Source organism: Pyricularia pennisetigena, chromosome 1, assembly GCF_004337985.1.
Source record: "Pyricularia pennisetigena strain Br36 chromosome 1, whole genome shotgun sequence".
NCBI lineage: Eukaryota > Fungi > Ascomycota > Sordariomycetes > Magnaporthales > Pyriculariaceae > Pyricularia > Pyricularia pennisetigena.
In genome coordinates, this window is record NC_043740.1 from 1,248,742 (window position 1) to 1,261,571 (window position 12,830).

General features: G+C 54.8%; 4 protein-coding genes across 4 annotated transcripts; 2 read left to right on the forward strand and 2 right to left on the reverse strand.

The window, feature by feature from the left end:
- Window positions 1-836: 836 nt before the first annotated feature.
- Window positions 837-2,843, forward strand: PpBr36_06937 (uncharacterized protein; the record flags this gene model as incomplete). The annotated part of the gene is made up of 1 exon (XM_029894079.1): window positions 837-2,843. One exon carries the CDS (start codon window positions 837-839, stop codon window positions 2,841-2,843), a length of 2,007 nt encoding a protein of 668 aa, XP_029748421.1.
- Window positions 2,844-5,620: 2,777 nt separating this feature from the next.
- On the reverse strand, window positions 5,621-6,792 carry PpBr36_06940 (uncharacterized protein; the record flags this gene model as incomplete). The annotated part of the gene is made up of 3 exons (XM_029894080.1): window positions 5,621-6,005; window positions 6,111-6,599; window positions 6,668-6,792. 3 exons carry the CDS (start codon window positions 6,790-6,792, stop codon window positions 5,621-5,623), a joined length of 999 nt encoding a protein of 332 aa, XP_029748713.1.
- Window positions 6,793-7,505: 713 nt separating this feature from the next.
- On the reverse strand, window positions 7,506-9,347 carry PpBr36_06941 (uncharacterized protein; the record flags this gene model as incomplete). The annotated part of the gene is made up of 1 exon (XM_029894081.1): window positions 7,506-9,347. One exon carries the CDS (start codon window positions 9,345-9,347, stop codon window positions 7,506-7,508), a length of 1,842 nt encoding a protein of 613 aa, XP_029747796.1.
- Window positions 9,348-11,372: 2,025 nt separating this feature from the next.
- Window positions 11,373-12,096, forward strand: PpBr36_06942 (uncharacterized protein; the record flags this gene model as incomplete). The annotated part of the gene is given in 2 exon segments (XM_029894082.1): window positions 11,373-11,754; window positions 11,774-12,096. 2 exon segments carry the CDS (start codon window positions 11,373-11,375, stop codon window positions 12,094-12,096), a joined length of 705 nt encoding a protein of 234 aa, XP_029748714.1.
- Window positions 12,097-12,830: the final 734 nt, after the last annotated feature.

Sequence of the window (12,830 nt, forward strand, 5' to 3'; positions counted from 1 at the left end):
GTTTTGGAGGGGGTCGTGCTCGGGACTCTGCCGATAGACGCGAGTCAAATGTGTGAAAAAAAGGACCCTTACCGTTAGCCAATATGGGAATACCCACTCAGCAACAACCCCTGGTTACGTACCCACCACTGCACCCATTCTTTGTAGCAACAGTCAGCAAGGTCTCTGGGCAGCCCTGAAACCTGCGGCTCTTGCCTCTTGCTCTCACAAGCTGTTGTCGTTGGCCGACCCCTGAAGAGGGAAACCCACTCGCCACGGGGGGTGGCCCATATTCATCAGGCTCAGGCCAGGCCACGCCCGGGCCGGGCGAGGGTACAATGGAGACTTGAGGATTAAGCGCCATGCTGGATCGAGCTAAGCCGTTTTTTCTGTGTGTGGTACGGAAGTAGATCGACGACTGGGATGGGGAGGAACAAAGAGCCGTTTCGGTGATCAGTCTATATGATCACGTACATCTGCACCTCCGGGATGGCTTCCTTTCCCTCCTCTCTTTTTTTCCTTCCTCAGGGCTCACCATTCGTTTGGCCGACTCTCTTTTTTTTTTCTGTGACACTGCCCCCTGGGGAAGCTAACGCCAACTCGCCGCGAGGTACCTTTCGCATCACATTCACTTTGGGATTTTTTAACATTCCCGTTCTATCGCTTGCAGTGCAATACGCTCGTTGTCGAGAAGTCGAACACCAGACGTTCTTTTCTGATTCCAGTCAACAAAAAAAGGCCCAGAGGCTTATTTCAACAAGACTATTCTTTGGTTTTTTTTTTCGGCCATCACTTGGCCAATACTTTCTTTTTTTTTCGATTCTTGGTAATCCCACAGTGACATCTTTTGTTCAAACATGTCTCCTCTCACATCTTTTAGGGCCATGAGCCTGGGAGCTGCTCTCCTCACCAGCCACCTCGCCTCAGGCCAAACAACCACGCTCCCCCCGAGCCTGACAAACTGCACAACCAGCGAGACCATCTGGCAGACGCCGAAAAACGTGAGCATGGCCATCTGCGACGGAACCGATTTCAAGTACGGTGGCAAGTCTCTCCAGATGGTCGAGGGCGTCTGCGGCACCAGGGCGTGCGTGGGACTCTGCAACGACAACGACAAGTGTGTCCGCGCCGTCTACGACAAGAAGAACTCGGTGTGCCACATCAAGAACAACGACGAGGTTGCCGACATGATCTGGGCCGTCGACGCCGACTTTGACGCCATCATCAAACTCCGGGCCGACGGCACCTACCCCCCGCCGCCCTCGGGCAAGGCTCCCGCGGAGCAGCAGCCGGCCAAGCCGGCCAACGAGACCATCACAGGCGACGCCAAGAAGGGCACGTGGTCCGACGTCATCAAGCTGCCGCTGATCCCGGTGGCGGCGTACGTCGTGCCGACCTTCCCGACCCCCGGCCGGCTCATGTTCTTCTCGTCGTGGGGTGTGGACGCCTTTGGTGGCGCGTCGGGCCTGACGCAGTTCGGGTCCCTCGACCTCGCGTCGCTCCAGTCGACGCACCGCGAGATCGCCAACACGCGCCACGACATGTTCTGCCCGGGCATCAGCCAGCTGGCCGACGGGCGCATCCTGATCCAGGGCGGCTCGGACGCGGAGGCGGTCAGCGCGTACGACCCCAAGACGGACTCGTTCACGCGCGAGTCGGACCTCAAGATCGCGCGCGGCTACCAGTCGGCGGCGACGCTCTCCAACGGCGAGGTCTTCACCATCGGCGGGGCGTACTCGGGCGAGCGGCGCGGCAAGGAGGGCGAGATGTACGACCCGACGGCCAACGCGTGGGAGGTGCTCAAGGGCGCCGACGTCAAGCCCATGCTGACGCAGGACCGGCAGGGCATCTGGCGCGAGGACAACCACGCGTGGCTCTTTGCGTGGCGCAACGGCTCCGTGTTCCAGGCCGGCCCGTCCAAGACGCAGCACTGGTACGGCACCAAGGGCTACGGCGCCGTGGTGGCCGCCGGCACCCGCGACGACGCCAACGCCATGTGCGGCATCTTCGTCATGTACGACGCCCTGCGCGGCAAGATCCTGACCGCCGGCGGCGCCCCCGACTACACCGACAGCGACGCCAACAACCGCGCCCACATCACCACCATCGGCGAGCCCGGCGCCGCCGCGGCCGTCGAGCGCGTGCCCGACATGGCCTTCAGCCGCGGCTTCGCCAACGCCGTCGTGCTGCCCGACGGCAAGGTCGTCGTGACGGGCGGCATGAAGCGCGCCATCGTCTTCAACGACAAGGACAGCGTCCTGGTGCCCGAGATGTTCGACCCGGCCACCAAGACCTGGACCCAGCTGGCCGCCGCCCAGAAGCCGCGCAACTACCACTCCGTCTCCATCCTGCTGCCCGACGCCACCGTCTTCGTCGGCGGCGGCGGCCTGTGCTACGTCGCCACCGTCAAGGGCTCCACCGCCCGCTGCGACAAGACCGTCGACCACGCCGACGGCGAGATCCTGTCGCCCCCTTACCTGTTCAACGCCGACGGCAGCGCCTCCACGCGGCCCGTCATCGGCGACCTGGACCGCACCGCCATCCGCGCCGGCGACGCCCTCACCTTTGCCGTCTCCGGCATCCAGGGCGCCGCCGCCGCCAGCTACAAGTTCTCGCTCGTGCGCATGGGCTCCGTCACCCACTCCGTCAACACCGACCAGCGCCGCGTGCCGCTCGAGGACTTCTCCGTTGGTGCCGACGGCAAATTCACCGTCCGCACCCCCGCCGACACCGGCGTCATGATCCCCGGCTTCTGGTACCTGTTCGCCATCGCCCCCAACGGCACGCCCAGCGTCGCCAAGACGGTTCAGATCGAGCTGGGCGAGGCCGAGTCGAGGCGCACTGCTGGACTTTGGGGTGCCTAGATCAATAACAACAAAAAAAAAAAAAATTAGGTTTTATTGATTAAATAATTTCCTTGTGTATCTCTTTTCTTTCCTTTCGTAACGAATGGTGGTGAATTTCAGGGAAAAGTTCTAACAAAAAAACCAAGCAACAAAAAAAAAGTGTGCACATGTACAACCACAAGCGACAGCGATGACTCTATTTAGTTTAATATGTTAATGTAATTTCCTACCCGTTACCCTTCTTTATCCGACTAGATGACCGCTGCAACTGTTAGTAGCCCATTGCCATGATGTTGCTGTGTGAACAAGCTGGTAACCCTGTAAATACTCATGCGAACATACTGTAAAAGAAGCGTTTTTTTAAGCTTGCGTTTGGACTTCGAATGGGTCATTCGTTGCTAGATTCAGGGGTTCTTTGGTTCGAGTAGCATTAGGATCAAGATCCCCTGACTTGGTGTTAAAAAGGGAAGCATTGCTTCAAAGCTATCGATACAGACCAATCACATTGCATCAATGTCAAGAGGACGTTACTGCGGCTAAATATAGACATATGCTTTGGGCAGTTGGGAACAGCTTTGAAATTCCAACTGTTGCAGAGGTTTCAACCCTTTGCCTATTTGACCAAGAGGCCACTTTTTATGAGGAGGCTAGTGAACAGAGTAGCATAAGGCCTTCGTCACTAGTGTGAAAGACGGAGCTGAATCGGTGCACAATGGCACCGAGTCCATTGATTTGTCTCTCCTTCCTCGCAACCAAGATCAAACGTCGTGCCATGGTGCGCCGAGTAGGGAGACCGTCAGCTGCTGAACGAATGAACCGGCAGACCTCGGAGCAGCGCATGGAGGTATCCCATTGCCAGAGCTACTTAGCTCCTAGGTAGTCCTGTACTTGATTCCGAGATGTTCTCCGGGGTCTGCAAGCCTATAGATCCCAAGTCCTGAGGGTGTAATAAAAAATACATAGTAAGGATTATATCGCCTATGATTCCAATCTAGTCGGCAGACTGCTTACATCAGGGCGGTATTATCATGGGAAGCAGACCGCAGCCACCTGGATGACCAGAAATTCGCAATATCCTGTGCTTTATCCTCTCAGGCTTTGCCAGTAAGATCTGACCATGCACGACATCACCAAGACATGAACTTGAATGTCAGGCAATTCTGGAGGTCGAGTTTGTGGTCATGCTCGAAAATGGCAAGACCCCAACCGAGAAGATCCCCAAGGACGTCGTGCGGCTTTCCGCGGACACCTCCGTCATCCACCATGAGTCGAGGCCGTTGCGTTTTTCCCGCCTTCGAAAGGTCGGAGAAAGCCAGGCGCTTCCTCCAGGAAGGGAAGAATACGGGAGAAACTCGTCACTGGTTTAAACCGCAACGACGGAGTGGAATACTTGTTTTTGCAGCGATACGACCAGTATAATCTTGACGCAGATGCTACTTTTACGATCAGTGGTGGATTCGGCAATCTAGCGCGTGATAACATTAGGTGGGTGGTCACTCGCGGGGCCCTTGACCTCACGTTTGTGTGGGTTGGTTTTGAACCTGCACCAGCTCCTACCGCGCGGCATGCATTTGTTCGTCCTCCTCAGTAGCCATGAAACACCCCGGATCCAAAAAGCTGCAGGAAACCGTCATCTACATAGGCCAAAAGAGCAAAAGAAAAAGAAAAAAAAAAAAAAAGTCGGCAAGCCCGACAAAGGCTTCACCAAACTGACACCGGGCGTCTAAATGGAGTTGGCCAGGTTCGAACTGACGACCCCATGCAACATGCACGTTGGACGAGCCATCCTTGGATCAAACCGGAGACGAATCCAGAAGGCATGACAGGCTCGATGCAAAGCATATGCGCTACCACTGCGCTACAACCCCGTAGAGACGCGGTGGATGGCAGGTGGGGATCGTGAAGAGGTTATGAGCAGCGTCTAGCTTGAAGACGGTGCCCGCGTGTGTGGGGTTGGTTGGCGAGCAGCTGGAACCAACACACTTTTCATCTGTCTGGCATATGTCTGCCGCTATTTTTTGACGAGTTGTGTAGCTTAAAAGCGGTCTCATAATTGTGATTGAGCTGTACCTGAAAGCAGGTTGGCGAATTGCAGTCCTGGAATTCCATCTCACTGTCATCTCACTCCTAATAAAAAAAATAAAAATAAAAAAAAAGGTAGCTCGACCAAGTCAGCCTCTGCATCTGTCGCAAATACTTTGACGTCCATCTTCATTCGATTTTGATACCACGTTTATAGCAGAGGTGGTCAGCCAGAACGACCCATGGCCCCGTCCGGATCAAGAATAGTGCATGCGCCTCTAGACACCTTGGAGCTTTCGACATCACAGCAAACACACCAGAACAAGCTTGGAAATCGTCATTGTTATACACAAAAGCCCACTAACACCCCATCCAGGGCCCATGATTTTTCTATTCCCTGTGTCTTCCTTGTCAATGTTTGATTCGTTTCCCTGTTCTGTAATCATCTATCGGAAGCAGGTCCTCCCTTCTCCCTTTTTTTTTCGTGTTGCTCTAAAACGGAAGAAAGAAAACTGATGCCGACCAAGACTTATCCCCGCCCAGAGACAAATCAAAACGTAAAAGAAACAAGAATTAAAATGGGTAGTGAGGCTGATAAAGAACAGACATTTCTAGATGCATTTCCCAGGGGTTAAAAAAAATTACAACAAAAAAAAAAATCAAGTAGGAGAGGGTATAGCTCAGCCAGATCTATCCGGGCCGACACCAACCCTTTCCCCTTCTATCTTTACGTCCCCTGTCACCGCGCTGCTCTCAACACAAACACCTCGCGCTTATTTGGCAATCTCAACACCGCCAGTGGCGCCAAGAGCCTTCTTCAGGTCACCGTAGATGGCGAACTGACCGGCGGTCAGGGTACCGACCATGAAGAGACGAGCACCGATACCGCCGAAAGAGCCGCGGACACCAAGCTCCTTGGCGATCTTGATCAGGCGGGAGGTGGTGCCCTCACCGGGCAGACCCTTGGTCTTGTTGATCTTGCTCAGCATGGTGTCGGCGGGCTGCGAAACGATGGCGGCGGCGAAACCGGCCATGAGACCAGAGCCCAAGTTGACAACGGTCTGGGCACCGTCGGAGAGGGTCTCCTTGGGGTACATGCGGAAGATGGCCTCGGCGACCTTCTCGTAGACGACGAACTTGGTCATGGTGTAGGGGACCCTGGAGATGATAGTTAGCAAACAACTGCGCCGGATAAATGTCGAACAAGGGCAGCAGTCTTCAGACCGAGCTGGCTCTTTCAAAAAACGGCGTCGAAAAACTTACTGCTTGAACAGGATGGGACCGAAACCGGCGTAGAAAGCACCGATACCCTCAGTGCGGAGCATCTTGGTGAAGCCACCGATCAGGCCGTTGGCGTACGAAGGGTCCGACACGAGACGGATACGGGTGGCCTCGAGCGGGCAGAGGGCGATGTCGGCGAAGAACTCGGCGGCGGCGGCAGAGGCCAGGTAGACGCTGGTGCGGTACTTGCTGGCGGTCTCGAGACCCAGGGTGTTGATGCTCTGGGCCTTGAAGAACTCGTAACCGCCGAACTTGAAGGCGCCCTGGAGGAAGTAACCGGCGACGGTGGGACCGAGACCAGTCAGGAGCGCACCGGCACCCTCATTTTGGATAACCTGCCTGAAGCCACCAATCATGCCGCGGTTGTAGGTTTGGGGGTCGAGCTGGATACGGGTCTTGACGCTGTTGAAGATGGGCCAGGGTGTCCTGTCAGCGTCCGGGTTCATGCCAGGTTCACGGGAGATGGGGGAGCTTGGGGGAGAGCTGGAGCACCGAAATAGCCGGCTGCATCGAGTTCAAAAGGGTCCAATGAGACGTACACATCAAGAGGTGTGACCATGCCGTGGGTGACTGAACAGCAGACGGCACCGGAGAGGGCGAACTTGGAGTAGAGGGACAGGCCGGTCGGGCTGGCGACGGGCGCCTCCTTCTTGATAGCAGCCATTGTGATGTGAATTGAAAGCTGAGGAAAACGAAAAGGGTATTAACAGAATCGCAGAGGATCTAAGATGGAGTGGAGATGGGTATTATCGTCTGCAACAGATGCGACGACTTGGTTTTGTTGATATGCTTGGTGGTGATGGTGAAGTTGTGAGACAGAGAAAATTATCCTCGAGAGAAAAAAAAAAAAAAAATTATTCTCAAGTCATGTCCAGCCACTCTCGGTCGCAGCCTTGAATTGAGCGTGAGGCTTTTTTTCCCTGGGATTAGCCGGCCGCTAGTCAAAACCCGCATAAATTGCCTTTGGCTCCTTGTTACTGGCCGGCTGGCGGAATCGGGTGGACTCGGGTGGACGGACCACCAGAAGTAACTCTCCACTATGAAAGAGTATTGAAGGTACCTCTTATGGTATCCACTGGGAGCTCCACCCGCGTCAACGCCCAGGCTCTCCTTGTCGAAAAGTCCCGAAGTTGCCGAGCGACGCAATTTTGCGATGGTAAACACATGCTAACAAGGTACTGTAAAACCACGACTGGTCACGACAAAATGCCAAGAGTCACCAGACAGTAATTTCAATTGCCAAAAAGATACAGTGTCGACTATTATTACGTATGTTTTGGCACTTGATCTGTTTTTGTTAACATTTATTTTCCTGCCTCCCATATTGTGTTTTTGTCCCATTCGGATGTCTAGTTTGGTCAACTCGCCCAATGACGCTCAATCCTCCTCGGCAGCATCTTCAACATCGCCAAGGATATCGTCCGAAGCCTTCTCCGCCAGCATCATGGTGGGGACAACCGGAAACGCACCCGGCACCACGGGGAACGACGACGCGTCGACGACCCTCAGGTTCTTGACGCCCCTCACGCGGAACTTGGAATCCAGCACCGCCATCGGGTCGTCGTCGGCCCCGATCCGGCACGTCGAGGTCGCATGGTGGCTGTAGACCTGGTCATGGATGTACTCCTTCTGCTCGGCGTCGGAGCAGGTGCTGTTGACGCCGGGGCACGGGTGCAGCTCCTCCCACGGGCCCGTGTTCTCGCGGACGCCGGCGCGCAGGAACTCGACGGCGTCGAGCATCTCGGTCAGGTCCTGGTCGCCGCCCTGCGCGAAAAAGTTGGTGTTGATGTCGGGCACGTCCTGGGGGTCCGCCGAGCGCAGCCTCACGTAGCCTGCCTGCGACTTGGGGTTCATGTGCACCATGGCGCACTCGTACTGCTGCGGGCCGTAGTCCTCGGGGAAGCCCGGCCAGAACCCTTCGAACGAGAAGCTGCCGCACCACGCAAAGATGTTGCGCCGCTCGTCCACTGCCGACGGCGTCCGGAGCAGCAGCGTCTGGAACCCGCCCGCGTCGAGCGGCTCGCCCTGCTTGAGCGACATGACACCGGCCTCGTAGTTGTCGGCCATGTTCTCGCCCACGCCCGGAAGGTCCTTGACCAGCGGGATGCCGAACTTGCTCAGCTCCGCCGCCGGGCCGATGCCCGAGAGCTTGAGGATCTGCGGGCTGTTGAAGACGCCGCCCGAGATGATGACCTCTTTCTTGGCGCGGTACTGAACCACGTCGCCCTTGACGTCCTTTTTGTAGTTGGGATCGGCCGAGTACATGTGCCGTCCCTCCAGAACCTCGACGCCGACGGCGGTAGGGGTGTCGGCCGCCTCGTCAAACAGGATCTTGGTCACGAGGCTCTCGAGCTTGAGCGTCAGAGGGAACCCCTCGGCGTCCTCGAGCGTGGCCCGCACGTAGCTGTTTGGGCTGCTCCGGTTCCCAAACTCGTCAGCGTGCCACACGAACGAGTAGAAGCCGACGTCTTCGTCGCGGCTGGGCTCAATCCCGTTGATGTCGCGACTCAAGGCCGCCGATAGGTTGGCCGTCGAGATGTTGAGACTGTCTGCAAAGGCCAGAGCAATCTCCCTGCCGTCATTGTCCTCGTCGGCAAAGTCGCTTGGAGTGTTGGTGGTGGCCAGCCACCCGTCGAAGCCGTGTCCGGGAGTGCCCCTTGGGAGGAAGCGGTTATTCTCCAAACGCTCAAAGTACTTTCTCATATTTGGCGCTTCCCACGACGAATCGCCAGTCAGGTTCACCACCAGGTTCCAGTCGTCCTCGTACGGCAAAAAGACGATGCCGGCGTTGTGCTGCGAACAGCCCCCCAGCGTCCCCGCGCGCGGGTAATATATGCCCAGCTGCTCGGCGCCCTCTGGCGGGTCGAGGCCGACGTAAAAGGACCCGTCGGGGTTGCGCCACGTCAGTCGCTTGTACTTGAGAGCCTGGGCCGGGTCGTCCGAGTGCCTGACGAAAAAGTCCCAGCGCGTCGAGGGGTCGTTGCCCGCCAAGTTGAAGTTTGTGATAATGGAGACGTTGGGGTTGGCGTGCTGGTCGTCGCCCGCCTCGAGCAGCAGCGTCGAGTAGCCCGCCCGCGCGAGGTTCGCCGCCAACGGGCCTCCGCCGGGGCCGGACCCTACCACAATATAGTCATACTCTTCTTCTACGGCGTCACAGGCCGACGCCGACGCCGACGCCGTGGCAGCGGCGACCAGTGGGAGTAAATGGTACCAATGCATCGTCCCTTGGAGGTTTGACTTGACTCTCAAGAGCCCCCAAGTGGAGGGTCTGCGGCAGTCGTTACTCTCTTATATGCAGGCCATGAACTTTCTGTGGCCCGTGTTTCCCCAGTCAATGGGTTCCAGATGGGTGTTTCGGGTCCTCGTAAGCTTGATCCGACCTGAACCCACCTGTATAGTGATGATGTTCATTGCGCCTGGAGCTGGATGCCAAGTTTACCCCGCGCGTAAGTCGGCTGTTTGCTTAGGCCCGGTTCAGCCAAAGTGGTGGCGGGAACGGTGGTGTTTCTAGCACAATATGCTATCGGCAGCGCCCTGCCGATCGTGCTAGTAGCTCAGTTCAGGCTCCATCCTCTTAGCCCGATTAATCTTCCGCACGGTAACCAATCGTAGCTACAGTGTGTTCTTTCTTCCACTGCCGTGTTGCAGATCTGGCCCAATACGAGCCTATCGGGTTATGCAATTTTATAACGGGTGTGTCAGCGCTGCAGGTGATGCCAGAAAGTCGATGATGTGATGTATTGTCTGCTATATGCAGATTGAGCAAACGTGAGAGAGCAGGGAATGCAGGAATCCAAGACATATCATATCTATCACTACCCACAGTAAAAGCCTGATGTTCTGTTTTATTTTCCTGCTCTCCTTTCTGGGCTTCCAACAAATGTGTTGCCGGTGCTTTCTTGGGTGATTTGGTTCAACCATCATGATGACGCTTCTATCTAGCAGCAAGCCAACACTTGAACTCCAAGGGGGGAAAGGGTTTGAACACATCCCACCTTCATTTCATCGTCACCCATGCTCTATGGTCTGGTCAGCGGCGGGATCGATACGGAATGTAACGCTGTCTCCATTCCGGGCCCTGAACGAGTTCTCCGCCCTCCCGTTACGGAATCGGCCGCAAACACGGCATATCGCTTTGTGCAGGTGCCGAGTAAAGAGGCCAATAGTGTCGATTCCTCGTAAGCACAGTGGACTGGGCAGCCATAGGTAAATATAAAAGTAAGGCAAAGATAGCTAGGCGGGCCAATCCGAGGCGGAAAGGGCGCTAGGGAAATGCCGACAAAAGCTAAAGGAAATTCGTCAGGTTAAATATCACCACATAATTCAAATGAGAGGAGGAATATCAAAAAAAAAAAAAAAAAAAAAAAAAAAAAAAAAAAAAAAAAAAAAACGAAGCGATAAATTTTTCAATTTCAACTAAACTGTTTGGCTGGGAAAGCTAGTCAAGATCCAATCCTTCCTGGGCCGTCGCGAGATATCTGTGCATCACCAAGCCCGGAAATGCCGGGAGATCACGGACGTGTGCTTGTGTAATAGTGTTGTCTAGTGAAAATGCCATAGCGAAGCTGAAGTTGATCGACGGGGACTCTGCGCATATTGGCACTACACTCTTGGTACAGAAAGCCACGATTGCAACCCTCCCAACAAACAAACCCCCTTCCTTGCAGCAACCATGTAGCAGCCCACCCTACCAGGTGAACTTTTGTATGCTATTCCTCATAATAAGCAGCACGAATGGTTTTTGGTCGGTTCTTCCAACTTGGCACTCACGAGACCTGTACAGTCGTCGTGGCATTCTTGTTGCCTGGATAGGTACCTGGGGACTTACATTTACTGCCTATGTAGGCAGTAACCCAAGACAGCTGGCAACATGATGGCGGTTCACTCGTGGAATCAGATGGAAGAAGGCAGAAAAAAAAGTCTTGTCACACCATAAGCAGAATTCCGTGCCACTCAGGCCACAATTTGCTTGCCTTAGAAGGAGAAGGAGGGGCGCCACAATGTGGTTGCCTTAAAAGGGGAGAGAACCCCCCGCGACTGTCCGTCTGTTCCTTTCCATTTCTTTCTTTCTCTTCCAACGCCATTCAGCAAAGGTCAAGGAGCTTTTTATGGGCAGTATTGCATCGACCATTTGACGACAGTCATTTGCTTTGGATTCTATAACAAGCGACTGTTCCTGTCGGGCGCTTTTATTGGGATCATTACACCAAAACACTTGAGGAGGAATCATCTGTAGCAAGCATCATGGAAAAGAATGCTTCGGTGGGCCAAGCTGGCCAGACTAGCGGTAACGTAGCCGAGAGGAATGGTTGTATGGACTTGAGTGAAACAAGCAAACAGGACCCGGCCGTGCAGTTACGGCCTCGCACCAATGCGGAGGCGCGGAAGATGTTAGCTGACATCAAGTATCGCGAGGAGGCCGTGGAATTTGCAAAGAAGTTTCTACCTAGGGCCTACGTTGAGGATCACATAAGAATAAAGAGGAAGCTGAGCAAGAAGCCTCGGCTGGCCAAGGAATATGTCCCGAGTTATCCGCCGAAACCCTGGAAACTTCCCAAGGCACTCCAGCAGTGGCAGAACAGTGTTGTCGCAAATGAAGGGCGCCCGTCGGTGTTGCTGCTTGCTTGTTGGATCTCCCGTTTTAGGCAAAACTGAGTGGGCGAGGAGCTTTGGAAAGCCCGCGGAGATGGGTCCCAAGTGGTATCCTGACGCCTTTGCAGATGGCAACACTCATTTGATCATGAATAACATGATGTGGGGTGCCGGTGGCCCCTGGGCAGAGATTTTGAGCTGCAAGCCGTCGTTTGTGGTGAAACGCAGGGGCGGAAACGGCAAGACATACACCTTGGGTAAGCCGGTCGTGGTGACGTGCAACAGGGACAACGATCCCAGGAAGAACCCCAGGGTTGCGGCGCTTTTCAAGGCGGAGCACGTTGTGGCTGTCGACTTGCGCAGGAAGTTTTTTTGAGAAATTATCAGGGGACGATGGAGTGGGTGGGATGCAGGAGGAGTGGTCCTTCACTGGTTATTAACTGTCACGAAGACACAATGGCGTGCTATACAATTAATCGGACGAGTGCTTGATCGTGAGTAGAAATTCCGCTTGTGATGAATCCTTTACCTCAGACCCAGTCAACTTGATAAGGTAATAGACACGAACGCGGCACGCAACGGCGTCGTGATGGAGACCAAGATCCAAGGAATCCCCCTGCAGAGCAGACGACGTCGAATATAGTAAGTATACATCAGGTAGGACCAGGTGGGTACCTACCTACCACCTTAAACTAAACAAGGCTCAAACCGTGCAACTTGGCCTAGATTCCATCCTGGACAACGTAGCACCGTCGAGTTGAAGCGATGCTATAGCACCAGGTATTCTTTTCTTTTTCTTTTTTTTTTTTCGATGTGCAAGTCGCAAGGGTTTATAGATTCTGCGGAGAACTCACTCAACCGTGGTTGCAGTTGGAACCATCGACGGCAGGGTTTTCCACCAATCCCCGACCTACACCAAACTTTGTCAGGAACCCTCGGAAAAAAACATCCCGACCGAAACTCGGTATTTTACCTAAACAAATAATTACCTCCAATGACGTTTTGGACCAGCCCGCATTGCTCAATAAACACACGGGCTCTGTCGGAGTCATGTCCCATGGGGAAGGTGAAGTCTGCGGGGGGAGGGGGGCTTCTACGCGCCATAATATC